Consider the following 16,984-nt stretch of genomic DNA (forward strand, 5'->3'; position numbering starts at 1 on the left):
GCAGCCAATCGCATACTACAAACAGTAGTTAAACCCAACAACAACAACAACTGTTTTGTTGGTGATTTCTTGGTCTGTTTTACTTAAGAGCTTTCAGCCACTTCGTGGCTTTTTCTGGACTATATTTGATCGTCTGAAGGACTAGTAACCTACAGGTGCGAGGAGGATAATCAGAATGACTTTTGCCAAAATAATGAATTCAGATTGTTTAAAGTAGTGTCTAGCAGATATTAACAAGTGGCAATTGTATTGAACAGTTCAAATAAATTATAAACATGAATAAATCCCTTTTTGTTCTGTTGTTCGATATGAATTTCTTGATATGTTTTCCTTAACTGAATAGGTGTGCGATACTTCTAAACCTATTGTTGAGTTGGACATGGCTATACAGGTTCATTCTAACCAAGCTTTTTGGAGCCCAATTCGGTTCATGATGTCATAGATCCCAACAGGCGGACTCTGCTAACGCTCTCCTCTTAAGATCCAAAGTGTCTCCAGACTAAATTGCTAGCCTGATACTTTTAATTTACAGAAGATATTTACATCTTGTACACCTAAAACACAAATTACAACTAAATATAATTGCAGCATATTTTCGATGTTAAAATACACTAATAATGGTAACAAATGTACGATTTTAACCCATCTTCACCATACAAACGAAATCTAAATGGGCGAAACAGCAAATGTCAGCTACATAAACGTCTTTTTCTTTGGGTAGTGTTAAAGCAGAACTATAAAAATGATCAAAATAACCGCGTCATCTAACACTTACAGGACAAAGCTCTTGGAACATATTTATACACTAATGTACACACACCACTGAGGCATAACATGGGTCATTGACCTTAAGGGCGAAGGGCAATAGCAATTCATAACTCAGCGAGAATGGAAGAAACTAAAGGAAACTTGTCTAACACTGTGTATACCTAAAGGAGAGGAGTACGAGCCAAGAAACCTGAATTAAATTAAAGATCATTACAACATGAAATAAAAGACAAATGTGAAATAAAAGGAGCCTCACCCGAAATCAGTTTGCAAAATTACCTATAGTTTTAGTGAATATAGAATGAACACCAAATAATGGGATAAGATGATTACCCACATGGCAAATTTCGAGTCAATGTGATATTAGAGGATGCCTCTAAAGTTCCAACTAGCCCCAGTTGCTCAACCGGAATGATTCGTTGCTGCATAAAATAAAGGTGTAGTGGAGGTTGAAAAGTATCGAGAAGAAAACGGCCATAGCTCAACCGAATGCTTGTTTTGAGCTGTAATATGCGAATAAAATTTACTTCAACAACCGTCAATGTCCACCCTAATAACCCAGAGGTGTAAATTGATGCCTATCTGAAACATGCATAGTTCGTACCTAGCGCTAAAAGACATCAGCCTGCGGAGTCTATTATGTTTGACACGCACTTTAATGACAACGTTAATAACAAGTATATAATACAGATAGTATTTTAGCATATGCATGGCTTACTCTTAAAATGTTTTGCATCTAAATTATAAGAATAAACTTTGTAATGCATGTGACTGTTTCATAATGACCGTATAACATAATACGTTGTACTTATTGTTTGATTGTAGGTATGTTAGTACTTACATGCTGTGGTTGCCAACTGTCCTGAAAAAAGAAAAAATAAACAGATGTAGTTGAAATGAGTAGATCAACTACGTCTATCAGTTTCCAATAGAGGGTACGTATGCATGCACATATGCGGAAGTATAAATAAACTGTATGACATGACTTAAACTGAGTACACCACAGCAGATTCTATTAGAACTTATCTCATGTATTGATTGTACTATATATAGATCTATTGTTTTCAATGTCCTGTTATTTTGATTCCAGAAGAGTTTTCAAATAAGGTTGTATCAACTTGTTATATATATACTTACCCTTTCAACTGCAAAACAAGCCACCTCAAAGTAGTAATATTCAAATGACAACTAAGTTTAGTTTGCATATTCTTTCATTGTCGAAATAATAATGATAATTGTGCAGAGCAAACAAATTGCAATCTTTATTTGTTGTCACTTTATGCTTGCTTGTTTATTATGCTTTCTCTGCTTACAAAAATGTTACTAATAGCTGCCTCGCTTGGCACTCAGCATTAAGAGGTTAGTGTTAGGACTGGTCAGCCTGGTGTCATGATAATGTGAATGGGTGGGACATCATGCTACATGTCTGAGGCATGATGCCCCAGCACTAGACATCACTATAAACTGCCACCTGCAGACATCGCAGTGATATGACTGAAAAATTGTTAATGCTAGGTTAAAAATCCAAATCAGACACACAAACATACACACACACACACACACACACACACACACACACACACACACACATGCTTTCTCTGTTGTTTGTACACTCCTTGGTAACAATCACAAGACAAGTGAAATATCAGCACTTTAATGATAACGCTAATAACAAGTATATAATACAGATAGTATTTTAGCATATGCATGGCTTACTCTTTAAACGTTTTGCATCTAAATTATAAGAATAAACTTTTTAATGCATGTGAATGTTTCATAATGACCGTATAACTTAATACGTTGTACTTATTGTTTGACTGTAGGCATGTTGGTACTTACATGATGTAGTTGCCAACTGTCCTGAAAAAAGAAAAAAAAACATATATAGTCGAAATTAGTAAATCAACTACGCCTATCAGTTTCCAATAGAGGGTACGTATGCATGCACATATGCGGAAGTATAAATAAAGCGTAAGACATGACTTAAACTGAGTACACCACAGCAGATTCTATTAGAACTAATCTCATGTATTAATTGTACTATATATAGATCTATTGTTTTCAATTTTCTGCTATTTTGATTTTAGAAGAGTTTTCAAATAAGGTTGTATCAACTTCTTATGCATATACTTACGCTTTCAACTGCAAAACAAGCCACCTCAAAGTAGTAATATTCAAATGACAACTAAGTTTAGTTTGCATATTCTTTCATAATTAAATAGTAGAACTGATTTATAAATGAAACATAATCCGATAATAGCAATAATAATAATAATAATAATAATAATAAAAATACTAATAATAATTGCGTATATCAAGATCTTGCTCATCGTTATTTTCCAAGTGAGCGAATCTTTACAAATTTACAAAACTCAAAGGAGTAATATTCAAATGACAACTAAGTTTAGTTTACATATTCTTTCATTGTCGAAATAATAATGATAATTGTGCAGAGCAAACAAATTGCAATCGTTATTTGTTGTCACTTTATGTTTGCTTGTTTATTAAGCTTTCTCTGCTTATAAAAATGGTACTAACAACTGCCTCGCTTGGCACTCAGCAATAAGAGGTTAGTGTTAGGACTGGTCAGCCTGGTGTCATGATAATGTGAATGGGTGGGACATCATGCTACATGTCTGCGGCATGATGCCCCAGTACTAGACATCACTATAAACTGCCACCTGCAGACATCGAAATGATATGACTGAAAAATTGTTAATGCTAGGTTAAAAATCCAAGTCACACACACAAACATACATACACACACATGCTTTATCTGTTGTTTGTACACTGCTTGGTAACAATCACAAGACAAGTGATGCGTCAGCACTTCAGTGATAACGCTAATAACAGTTATATAATACAGATAGTATTGTAGCATATCCTTGGCTTACTCTTAAAACGTTTTGCTTCTAAATTATTAGAATAAACTTTTTAATGCATGTGAATGTTTCATAATGACCGTATAACATAATACGTTGTACTTATTGTTTGATTGTAGGCAGGTTAGTACTTACATGTTGTGGTTGCCAACTGTCCTAAAAAAAGAAAAAATCAGATATAGTCGAAATGAGTAAATCAACTACGCATATCAGTTTCGAATAGAGGGTACGTATGCATGCACATATGCGGAAGTATAAATAAACTATGTGACATGACTTAAACTGAGTACACCACAGCAGATTCTATTAGAACTTATCTCATGTATTGATTTTGTATATATAGATCTATTGTTTTCAATTTTCTGTTAATCTGATTCCAGACGAGTTTTCAAATAAGATTGTATCAACTTGTTATATATATACTTACCCTTTCAACTGCAAAACAAACCAGCTCAAAGGAGTAATCCAGAGTTATGTATTTTATGGACATTATTCCAAATCGATAGCATTTAAGAATTAATTTCTCAAAAAATTACAAATCCGTTTAGAATCATGGTTATTCACAGACGGTATATAGTAAACGAAACACCACTTATTACTGATTATGTATAATTTGTTAGACTTTTAGACATTAATTCAACCCAATTGGAAATATTCCTAGGTGCACAAAAAATAAGGGTGGAGTGGAGGTTGAAAAAGATGGAGTAGAAAACGGCCAGAGGTCAGTAGAATGCTTGTTAGGCAATGTGCCAATATTAAATTACTTCAACAATTTCAACAACTTCAGGAGCTAAAAGGCATCTTCCGGCGGTGTGAGTTATGTTTGACAAGCAATCTAACGGATGTGCATATTTCATAAATCATATAATAACCGTAAAACGTAAAGTTTTGTGCTTATTGTTTAATTCTAGGCATGTGACTACTTACATTTTGTGGCTGTCAATTGTATTTAAAAACACAGAAACGGAGATAGTTGAAATGAGTAAATCAACGCCACTTAACTGTTTCCAATAGAAGGTGCACGTGCGTGCAATTATGCGCAAATATATAAAAAAATGTATGACATGACTTATACTGAGGACTATACAACGGATATCATTAAAGCTGATATCATGTATGTATTGTAGTATCTACATATATATTTCAATTTTCTTTTATTATATTGTATCAATGTTTATTATGCTTTCTCTGTCGGTTGTATTCTAGATGGCAATATTCACAAGTCACGTGACGTGACCTGACCATACCCATGTCCTGGACTTATCATTAGACGTGATGGGAACGAAAGCGTATTTAATCATTACGCTTTCTCTATTGTTGACACATTCGAAGGTCAAAAAGCATACACAGGATAAACTGTATAAACGCCCGTCTCCTCGAATATCGAAAGCCGGATATTTCAACGATTGCTTATGAGTGTATACTACCGTCATTTTTAGTCCCTCTCATTACATTGCTTGTTTGTAGAGTATCTGACCTAATACTCCTACAATACACCGTGTAAAATCAAGCTGAAAATAAAACTAAAAGGGTGATGCAAAACATGTATCCATCAGAAAATGAATAAATTTGATTGATAATAAAATAAAGTCACAATTTGTATATATTTAATAACAGCAACAAGCTTGCGATACTGTGAAACATTTGAACCACGCACGGAATACAACAATGAATCGATTTTCTCGCTACTTTCATTTCTTATGATAAAACACACACGCACAGATATATATATATATATATATATATATATATATATATATATATATATATATATATATATATATATATATATACATATATATATATATATATATATATATATATATATATATATATATATATATATATATATATATATATATATATATATATATATATATATATTTAACAAATTTTAATTGTATTTAAAGCTCTAATATTTATTCTAGAATATACTGTAAGAAATTTTCAACTTCCTACATAGCAGAAAATGTCCAATATTCCCGCCTTATATATTTTCCAGATATTAATTCAGCGAGTTGGCACATAAGAATTGTTTTTATTTCGAAACAATACATTGAAATACAATTATATTGTTCGTCGATATTTTTACGTGTAATTTTGGGCAAGAAAAATTCCTTAAAGAATTAGTTTGATATTAAGACAGATAGTAATGAAATAGTAGAACTGATTGATAAATGAAACATAATCCAGTAATAGTAACAATAATAATATAAATAAGAATAATAATAAAATAATAATAACAATTGCGTATATCAAGATCTCGCTCATCGTTATTTTCCAAGTGGGCGAATCTTTACAAATTGTGCTTTAGTTACTGCCAATAATGTGTTATAAGATGATTCTGATCGTTTTGGAATTTCAATTATTAAAATCAGGACACTGAAATACAACATATAAGTATCCATTATAACCTTGAATTTTGAATTATACCCTTACATTCAAGCACGCCTATTATCAGATTATACTAGTGAAAATTCTTTTCAAACTCTCCCAATGGCTTGTGCTATTATGTGTTGGAAAACCAATACATAACCACATGATTGACTGGGCAGACTATGCCTTAACATAATACTTTCATGTTGAAATTAATGGAAATAGTCGGTAGTAAATCAATGTCACCCATTTGTTTGTATGTACTTGAAGCATTCTCGAACTATCATTAGTCCGTAAATGTTATATTCTTGTTTTCATTATACCGATATCAATAAGTACGAGATACTGGTAAAAACCTCACCTACACACGACCTTACTAGTTTTCAGACAAATAGTAGGACTTTATCATGTTAGCACATGCATGATTGCATAGATACAAAACAGTATTCTAAAACAGATCGATTTTTGATCGATATATTAATTTTTTCTAATAAATCAAACACCTTTGCTGTTAATCTGAAAGATATTTTAAAAACAGTTGTGACATAATTGTTAGTGCCTCTATATAGCAATAAATTCATGCAAGTTACAATACTTCGTGACAGTAATTTTGTAAGCATGTTTACCTAAGAGTGTTTGTACAGAAATAAATTATGAGCATTCTCCCACATTACAAAACGAAACTCCTACAAGGGAACTGAAAAACAAAATTTAGTCTGCACGCTTCAAGATGTTAAACAAGAAAATCAAAATCATTAAATAGCGTTGAACTTAACATATTGTTTCCACATAGTATATTCTTTTTAAAGATGACGTACATTCAATGAACAGTTTTATTAATGCATGTATGTCTTATGACACATATGACAACCTTTCACCATAATACTTTGTATGTATTCGCTGCAAGTAAGCAGTTTAACACTTACTTGCTGTGGCTGCCAATCGCTCTGAAAAAAATGCAAAAACAGATATTTGAAGTAATGAAATGAACTCAGCCGTTCTATTTCCAATAGACGGTAAATGTGCATTCACATATGTGCAAGCATAAATAAGGTGCACATCATGACTCGAACTAAGGACCCCACAATGACACCAATTTTATCTATTCGCCTATATATATTCTGGTGTATTTAACTTTCTATATATCAATTTCGTATTATTTCCAGTCTTAAAAATGAATGAAACGTATTATATTGTGTGTGTGTGTGTGTGTGTGTGTGTGTGTGTGTGTGTGTCAGCCACCAACAAATGTTTATATATGTGTGACAAGTCCGGCCTATTAAAGGTTTTTATTATCAACATCAGACATAAGAATTCTCAGATATGGTTATATCAACGTGTCTTTGATTTCCTTATCTTTAAAACTGCAAAGCAAAAAATTCTAATGCTCGTAAAATTAATTCGGATTGTTTCTGTGTCAGTAGATTATTCAAGATCGGGGGGGGGGGACAAATCGTAATACATTCATTTTTCTTTACAACTTCAACGTGTTTGCACATTATGTTTCATCGACTCTTTAGGAACCTGATGGTGAGAAAGCAAATAACTAGCTGACTTAATACTCATCTCGAAGACATACCAGTAGCCGTATTGAACAATCGGAGCTAGTAATAGTTCGTCAGTCCCTCACAAGCTCGTGATTTGTTTTGTAGGTTGTCTCCAGCTAGTAATCTCTGAACAGCTTGATGAAGTGAAGGTGAAAAGGAAACTAATAGGAAGCTCGATAGACGTTATCATTAAAAGTTATAGTTGTATTTGAATAAATTTAACGTAAGTTCAAAGGAAACGTAAGTCCTCACTAGTACAGAGTATTACAAATTCATAATATTCCCACGAGTTTAAAACTTGCAATTACTTGGGGTTTTCATAACATTTGTGACAACATATGTAGGGTATGAAAATACCCCATAGTTATAAACTTGCACGATGCTTACAAAATACAAGTCTGCAGAAAAGTGAGATATGTAAAATAACATCAAAAAAAATTACTGAAATTTCCAGTATCGACATTGTTCTTTCGATCACCTTTTTACAGCAATGTTGAACATCCACGTGGAAATAATGTAATTCAATTTCATTTGGTTGATAGCATGATTAAACTAATCAACTGCTTTGTTCGTCATTTGTTGCTCAGGTTCTGCAAATTTGTTTCATTTTGTAAATCGGTATTTTAACCACCAGTAAGTTTCTTAGCTTCTTCTGGACACTTTTATGTTGTTCGCAGCTCAATGCACATGTAACTAATGTAAGTGTAATCGAAATCCTGACGTTTACCATTGTGAAAAAGAGCTGACACAACTCTCACTGTATTGCACGTATATGCAAGCGCTTGGTGTTTGTGACAGTTCGATCGAAGTTTATACAAGAACAATCCTGTTGCAAGCAGTAAAATTATAGATTTTGATTTCTCTTGATATGAATGTGTGACATACAACGCAATTGCTAAGTTGAGAATGGCCACCATGCTCCGTCCCACGCACAGATGTCAAGAACATAGTTGGATTGAAGATGCCATTTAGAAATCCTAGCAGACTAACTCGGCATCCCTCCACCATCTAAGAACCCATTATGTTGTCACGCTATACTGCTAAACTGTGTCTAATCATTCTGGTATAGAGGGTTACTTATTAAATGTTGTATGACCAAATTAAATCGACATATAATTGTAATGTTTTGGTCGTAACTATATACAACTAATAATAATAAATACATCTAATTAAACTTCATTATATAAGTAAAATTGAAATTGCTTGTTTGTATTTATGTATAAACATAAAGCATGATAATACTAATTTAAGTGTGAGGAAATAGCACTTCTTTTTACATTGTACCTTTTGTTGACAAAATTGATTTAGAACCGAATAATCTTTTTGTATTAAGAACTGTTCATATCATATAAAACATATAAAAGGAAACACATACAATAACATTATGGCACAATACTTTGTATTTATTGTCTGAAAGAAACACTTTACTACTTACTTGTGCTTGCCATCCGCTCTGAAAATAATATAAAAACAGAGATGTTTGAACTGGTGAATTTATCTCGCATGTTCCCTATAGACGGAACATAAGAATACACATTTTCGCAAGTGCATTTCATAATTTAATCTGACTACTGATGAAGATATTTGTTGTTGAAAAATCTCCTGTATGGGTTGTCCTGTATCTAAATTTCCGAATCTTTAAATTCTAATTCCTGAAAGAATGAATGAGAAATAATGTTATGCAAGGTTCAATATATTGACGATACTATATATATATATATATATATAATATATATATATATATATATATATATATATATATATATATATATATATGATTGGTTGGATAGATTATTCGAGACATTGGTGTATAAATATATATTTTTGATATCTATACAACACATGTAGATTCGACAAAAAACTTATCCTTTACAAGTTACTTAATCTGCAGCATCCATGAATCGCAATGAGTTATTTTAAATGGTATTCTTTAAGTCGAAATCCCTTCTAAGACACCAGTATAATGCGTCCATGTTTAGTAAGGAAAATGAATACTTATGGCAGCATACTCTAGCTTATCGACAAATTGTAAACAGAACGTGACTATGTCACATATTTTGAATTCTGCTTCTTCCTTGTCAATATGTTGATTGCTAATAAGTGAGCAAGCTCTTCCTTGAGTATATGTATCAACGTAAAGAAGGCATTCCAGATGTGTTCACCGTGAATGATGGTGCTTTATCTCTTAACTATTTTTGCATGACTGTTCGCTGTTGCTTAACTTATTGTCTGCTTGTTTCGAGTTCGGGCTGCATATAAGGTTTGATGCAATAAAATATGATAATTCTGTTCTGACTGCTGGTGATATTATATTTATTTTGAAGAATACGTAGAGAATATCAAAATAATTTGATTTAAACATAAGTGATAAACCGAACATTTTCAACCAATTCAATACGCATATCACTCTCATCACCACATTATTCAGTAGTGACTGATATTTTGATCACCACAGATTAATCCTCTTTTTTTAAATCTAATTTTTACATGTTTGGGACATTTTTAAACTCATGCTGTCATTTCGAGAAATGATCACCTTCAGCCTTTTGTTCCTTCTATTCAAAGAGTACCCGTAAAATGTCAATCAAATGTCAATCAAATGTCAATCAAATGTACACTTCCGTTAAGTGATACATGGACGGTATTACATATATGACGCAATCTTATCGTACGTGTGCAGACACATTACAACAGGAATCATGCCCTGTCTTAAATAACTTAAAATCCAGATACTGAGATGGAAGACATAATTACACATTTCTGCTGATGACTGTTCGTTGTGGGTTATGCCAAACGCAAGCGCAATCGCATACTATATTGCGTACATATCAATTAAACGTTTGTGAGGTCATATAATCAGTAGAACAATAGCTAATTCGACGTATGGCTAGATAGACAATACATACCATACTATACCCATAGTCAAAAAATGACAATACATTGGTCCTTGATAAATGCTATCATTTGGATGTATTATCTTCAAGTCGTCTTGTCTTCTCACAACTCAGAAAATGTTATGTCCTTGTTTTAACGATAGCAATAAATATACGATATAGAAAAACAGCTCAGAAACATGAGATAAAAACATATTTTTTCAACAATGTCCACGCCATTATGTATGATTCAATATTTACAAAGAGGTGTAAATATACACATAGATTTACTAATTTTTTTTTTTTTTTTTTTTTTTTTTTTTTTTTTTTTTTTTTTTTTAACTGAATATCATTGATTTCAATATTACAAATGCTGTAACACTAGATGTAATGAACCTTAAAAGGTAATCCAGTAAAATCATGTGCGTCACATGGCTAAAATAAAACAAGTTTATAAGCATCTCTGCTTCAATATATGTCAAGGTCGGATTAAAATTCCCTTCATAGTTTTTGCTTGCCGTTGATATTTCAATACTCACATCTTCCATCTTTAATTTCTGAAAATACAAAACGATAAAATTAAAACAGGGCATATATATTCACAAATACATATCAGCGTATCTAATAACGTGAAATTTATTCAACAATACTGGTCTCTTGAGGTAATATTATGTACAAGTTACTATACCATACCAAATAAATCTCTGTATATCATATGTTTACCATAAAAGTAGTTATTCCTATGATAAACATCGGTCATTGTAAAGTCAATTATATTTCGTTGCATTAATTTTTCAGTTGAAAGGATTTGTTAGAACCTACTCCGACTTCAGGCTAAGCAGCTCTTACATACTTAGTATGCAAACAAAGACATGTTGCTATGAAATTGCTAATGGAAGCACTTGAAAATGATATTGTTCATAATTCACATTATCGAATAATCAAGATGTACTGATCTCTGTACAAGTGGTATTTTATCTACCCATTCTCTTAATTCTAATCTAGATGACGAAACATAATCATTAGTCTTCTCAAAGGACCAGTATCCTCATATGTCGGTCCATTTGTGTCGGTTCATCACCAAAGACCAAATCAAGCAACAAATACTTACTGATGATAATGCACTCATCGACAATATTCCCCGAGGCTATTCCTTTAAGGAACAATGTGTGTGTGTGTGTGTGTGTGTGTGTGTGTGTGTGTGTGTGCATTAACGTAGCTTTAACATTTTTTTCAGTCATATTGCTACGATGTCTGCAGTGTGACAGTTTATAGTGATGTCTAGCACTGGGGCATCGTCCCACCGACATGTATCATTATGTCACGCTTAGTCACATTATCCTGACGCCAGGCCGACCAGTCCAAACACTAACCTGTTAATACTGAGCGCCAAGCGAGGTAGCTGTTAGTATCATTTTTGTAAGTCTTTGGTATGACTTGGCTGGCGATCGAACCCACGACCTTCCGCTTCTGAGGCGGACGCTCTAACCACTAGGCCACCGGAGCGGTAGCATAATGTAGGGACATACTGTCTGTGGACAATTTAAGTTAAAAAAGAATCCTATTTCAACTAAAGACTAAGCAACTAATTTGCGTTACTATCATCTCATTTAAAATACAAATTCCTAAATGTTGCGAAGCGGCAAGACCCAATCATCAGATAATATGTCAAGACAAAATCAAGTTTTGACATAAGCACAAAAGATATAAGTTGCAGACCGGTTCATCTAATTATGGTAGTCTTGCCCATTCCTCTCAATCATGTTCAGTCTTGTATTGATGATCATTATACAATTCGAAATAATGTAAGTGGTTCATGTTAGATTATTATTACTCATACATATGTTAAAGGAGTATATTAATAGAGTTAGTGCTGTAAATCATTCAAGCAATTTAGTTGTACCTGTCCCACAAAGTAAGGATTTAAACGATAAATGAAATCGGACTATAGTGTCAATAGTGTAACCAATCTTCGGAAATCGGTAATACTGAATTGTTTAGACCAGAAACTTTCTCATCTGTTACCACAAGCGAAGAGTGAATTAAAACAGCTATTTAGTGGCTATGACCACTAGTTTCCAGTTGTTCCATCACCAGCAAAAATATCATGAAACTTCTTAAACAGTAATGTTTGAAGAAATAAAATCAATATCTGCCTAGAAATATTTCCTAGACCTAAATTAAAGTAATTTCACCATATAGCAGTGTTGCACAAACATGTGACAATGTCCGTATGTGTACTGATTATAGGAATGTGAACAGTGTCGCAGAGACAGATTCACTACTACTACCAAAGGGGCCCCGAGTGGCCGAGTGGTCTAAAGCGCTCTCCGTTACGGATCATTGCCATCTCACCTCTGTCTGCGTGGGTTCGAGTCCAGGATTCGGCCAATGAAGGTATGTGAGAAAGCTTGCCAGTAGCTTCTCGTGGGTCGGTGGTTCTTCTCTGGGTTTTCCCGGCTTCTTCCTCCATCATTAATACTGGCCCCTATGCATAACCTATCGTTTGCTGAAAAATGGCGTTAAACCCCACAACAACAACTACTACCAATAATTGATGACTTCAATGGCAAAACTGAAAATGCAAAATATGTCACCAATTTCGAAAACAAATTTAGAAATTCATATTCACGGAATAGCGATGAGAATTTCAGAATCGGCTTCCCCAGATTGACTTAATATTGTAAAGTAATGTCCTTTCGGATTAAAGGTTGGAGTTGTACTGTTATTTACAGAATTAGATACAGAGTCGCTACAGTTGTTTGTTTGAACTGATATGCCTGCTCTTCGTCCATATCTAACACTTTGCTTGCCCATGTATATATTGATAGGTATTTCTGCTAATAGCTTCGTATCGACATGCATAAAAGGTTCCCCATTAGTAGTAGGAGTCTGAAGGGTACACCTATATGCACAATATTCAGTGTTATAGGTCAATGGTTTTATTTCAAGGCTTAAGGGATACGAAAACAGAATTTCCAAGCAGGTTTCGAATTCCCATTACCATATATAACTGTGTGTTACTTAAAGGCATAATTGATGTAAAACCCACAACACTTACAACTTAAATGGAGCGGTGTCAGTGTTATATATGTTACATTATGGGTATCAAAGAGGAGTGATTAAGAATTCACATTGGTACTATTAATGCAATTGTGTATAATCTACTTAACCAGCTGTCGTAGATACGACCTCTTTTATTGTTTGCAAATTATATCCGGGGGGGGGGGATAAATTATTTATCAATTAATAATATAACTTTTGTGTTGGTTGAGCTAATACAACAGTAAATAATAATAATAATAATAATAATAATGTGTTTATTAAATATTAACATGTTTTTCTTTAAATTTGAATGTTGTGTTTCAATTCCTGATTTCAGTAAAATTATTATCTGAGCAACCAGTATTGTATCGAGGTTTAAGTATGTATTACTTAGCCCGAGGCTACTGCGAAATGGATCCAACGTTAAACTTGTATGGACTTTTTTGTAAAAAGGTACTTTCCTTTTTTGTTTATTATCATTACTTTACTAACTTATATATTTTGCCAAACTTCACATTCTTTATCTTTTCTAACTTTCAGTCTTGTCCAATGTATTCATTTTATCCTCAGTTCGATTGGAATACTTAAAAACATACGTGCAATTGCATATGCATCTCTTTTGTCCATTCCGTTATGCATACCTTTTCATTGTAAGACTGCGTGGTGAAATTTAAAAGCAAGTAAATTATGTTATTAATAACAATCTTAAAACTATTTTTTAAATCGTCAAGACATTTTGAGGCTAATACTTTTTTTTAACTCTACAGGTTATCCAGCAGGAGCATAGGTGTGAAAAAGTAGTTCCCATACCCGAACCGTGTCTGCGCCAATTCAACTCCAAATACCATTTACGTTGAAATAACTCACCAGTTTAAAGTTATTTATAATATTTTCCTTCTTTATGAAGCGATTATGTGTCAAGGGCGCATACAGTACTTTCTAGCGATTATGTGTCAAGGGCGCATACAATACTTTCTACTGTACTAAACGCACTTGATCTGAATCGCTGACAAACAACAACTATTAACCTTTATACTGCTTAGTAATCGATTTCCAGAATAATTCCATAGACCATAATAGCATGCAAAGAAAGTATCCGTCTGCCACAGTCTTTGACATAGCATACAATCTATACTGTATGCTATGATAATAGCGATCATTAACAATGCCATCTATGATCAGTTGTTTTAATAATTGGTTTATTTCTATTTTGGCAACAAGATAATGCAAGGTTGCTACCCTTGCTGGGTGATTTAGGTTGACTAGGCAAAATTGATTCACGAATGCATTGGTAGTGTAACGTATTGTTATAGGTCGGAATGAAAACACGAGGAACTGAACTTTTTTAAGGACGACACTTGTGGAAATAAGCAACATAGCAACAGTGGGATCGATGATTAGAATATACATATGATTCAGTGAAATATAAAGGTACTTATTAAAACAATGGCACATGATTGGTGAAGACGTAATTAACCTACTAAACAGTTAACTTTAAAATCGAGCAACCATGGAAAGAAACTTGCACGCATCTGACCATTCGATAAACTAAACATTCCTACATTTCATTAACTTTCAATCTAACAAAATATGGTCATCTTATGATATACGTTGTGGGCCGAGATATTTTCACCTAAAGAAAGGCACTGGACAGCTATGCGAATGGTGAAAACAATTTTACAATTTCAACGTAATAGCTTATAATGCAACCACAAAAGTATAATCAGTTTGCAAATATTTAATGACAAATGTGACTGATGCAGTTTAAATAATAAACTATAACACGTTATATGCGAATTTCAATTTTCTTAATGAAATTTACCTGTATTAACATTTGGAACGAAGGATGACTCATTCCCTAAGATCTCATTCTACTGACTCATGCTTTTTCGCTTTAGTTTACATGTGCAATGTACTAAAAAGGACTTTTCACAATAGTCACTTAGATTGTTTAGTTTTCTGCAATACAATTTATGAAGCAATAGGTAAGTAATGATTTATGTTAATTCTGATTTTATTATTGGGATCCCAGCGTTCTGGGCCAGGACAACAACTTTTATATGCTGGGAATCCTGGACACTAACGTGTGAAATCCAAGTACAAACTCGGGATCTGGTGTGTTTTCCTGTACGTGGTATAGGAAACCTAACGTAGACAATACAGAGGCTGCGTTGCGCGCGTCATACCCTAACCGAAATGCTATAGGATCGATTCTGGTCATGATGTGTGCTCCACGTGTCTCTTGACAAATAACGTATTTGTGTAGCTGCGCCGTAATACACAAAACAAAAACTGTTCTTAGCTTCTTCCTAAACCGCTCCGGTGGCCTCGGATGCGGGAGGTCGTGGGTCCGATCCCAAGCTGTGCCATACCAAAGACTTACAAAAATGGTACTATAGCTGCTGCCCCGCATTGCGCTTAGCATTAGGAGGTAAGTGTTAGGACTGGTCGGCCTGGTGTCAGGATGATATGACTGGCTATGCATATTAAATACCGTATATTACTTGCGCACTCCCTCAGCAGGAAGATATCCCATTTATAAGATGTATATGATACAGATAAGTAGAGCATAAATGAAAGATTTCCTTTACTTATTAGCTGACGTCGACGTTTCCCTACTTTCCCAACTGGGGATACGAACAGCGAAATAACGTATTTGCCATCGAAACTATTAAATTCTAATACACGTTACATATAATTTCAAACTTTAAATATATATATATATATATATATATATATATATATATATATATATATATATATATATATATATATATATATGTGTGTGTGTGTGTGTGTGTGTGTGTGTGTGTGTGTGTGTGTGTAAACATATATAGATATAATTTGGTACAATACCTGAGTGATTTCTTCCAATCCCTGATGTTCAATATAGAAGTAAGAATTTCGGACCTCACTCTTCTGCTCGATGAACAAGAACAGTTACGAGTTTACGCACAGGCTATATATACTCACATAGCCACACGTGGTGCAAGATCCAGCCAGCTTTACCGGTACGAACATGTCGTTTCAGCGGGTATTGAGGTGCTGTTAGTATAGCGTGCGGCTAATATACAGAGCGTGACCGCTTGGCTGAATCAATACAGAACAACAAATAATTTTCTATTGAATATAACCGTTCTACGGTCTGTTACTAGATCATTTATCAAGGTCATGAGAAATGAACAGTTATGCTAATATGATATGCCCGTGAATGTTTGTGTTATTCAGAGCCACGGGATTGCAAACCATATCAGTATAATAAATATGATGTATTGTTTTCTACATCTGACGTATATTGTTGCTGTTATTGTTGTTGTGGGTTTTAACGCCATTTTTCAGCACATGGTAGGCTGTGCATGGCGGCCAGTATTAATGGTGGAGGAAGAACCAGGGAAAACCCCGGGAAGAAAAACCGACCCATCAGAAGCTACTGGCAAGATTTCTCACATACCCACATTGGCCGAATCCTAAACTCAAACCCACGCAGACATAG

General features: G+C 33.7%; 1 protein-coding gene across 3 annotated transcripts in view; it reads right to left on the reverse strand.

Moving 5' to 3' along the window:
- LOC149783803 (uncharacterized) overlaps positions 1 to 16,507 on the reverse strand; it is a 42,374-nt gene extending 25,867 nt beyond the window's left edge. Inside the window, exons 1-7 of one of the 3 annotated variants that reach the window (XM_089932029.1) lie at positions 16,348 to 16,507; positions 10,986 to 11,003; positions 9,009 to 9,026; positions 6,953 to 6,973; positions 3,786 to 3,806; positions 2,608 to 2,628; positions 1,610 to 1,630 (exon numbers count right to left, since the gene is read on the reverse strand). In XM_089932029.1, coding sequence (XP_089788155.1) covers positions 1,610 to 1,630; positions 2,608 to 2,628; positions 3,786 to 3,806; positions 6,953 to 6,973; positions 9,009 to 9,026; positions 10,986 to 10,994 — 111 coding nt within the window. In that variant the 5' untranslated portion in view covers positions 10,995 to 11,003; positions 16,348 to 16,507. The remainder of the gene's footprint in view (positions 1 to 1,609; positions 1,631 to 2,607; positions 2,629 to 3,785; positions 3,807 to 6,952; positions 6,974 to 9,008; positions 9,027 to 10,985; positions 11,004 to 16,347) is intronic. The other 2 variants (XM_089932030.1, XM_089932031.1) reach the window with 2 other exon arrangements.
- Positions 16,508 to 16,984: the final 477 nt, after the last annotated feature.

The sequence above is a fragment of the Sinohyriopsis cumingii genome, chromosome 14 (assembly GCF_028554795.1).
Source record: "Sinohyriopsis cumingii isolate HCF-2022 chromosome 14, ASM2855479v2, whole genome shotgun sequence".
In the NCBI taxonomy this organism is placed as follows: Eukaryota; Metazoa; Mollusca; class Bivalvia; order Unionida; family Unionidae; genus Sinohyriopsis; species Sinohyriopsis cumingii.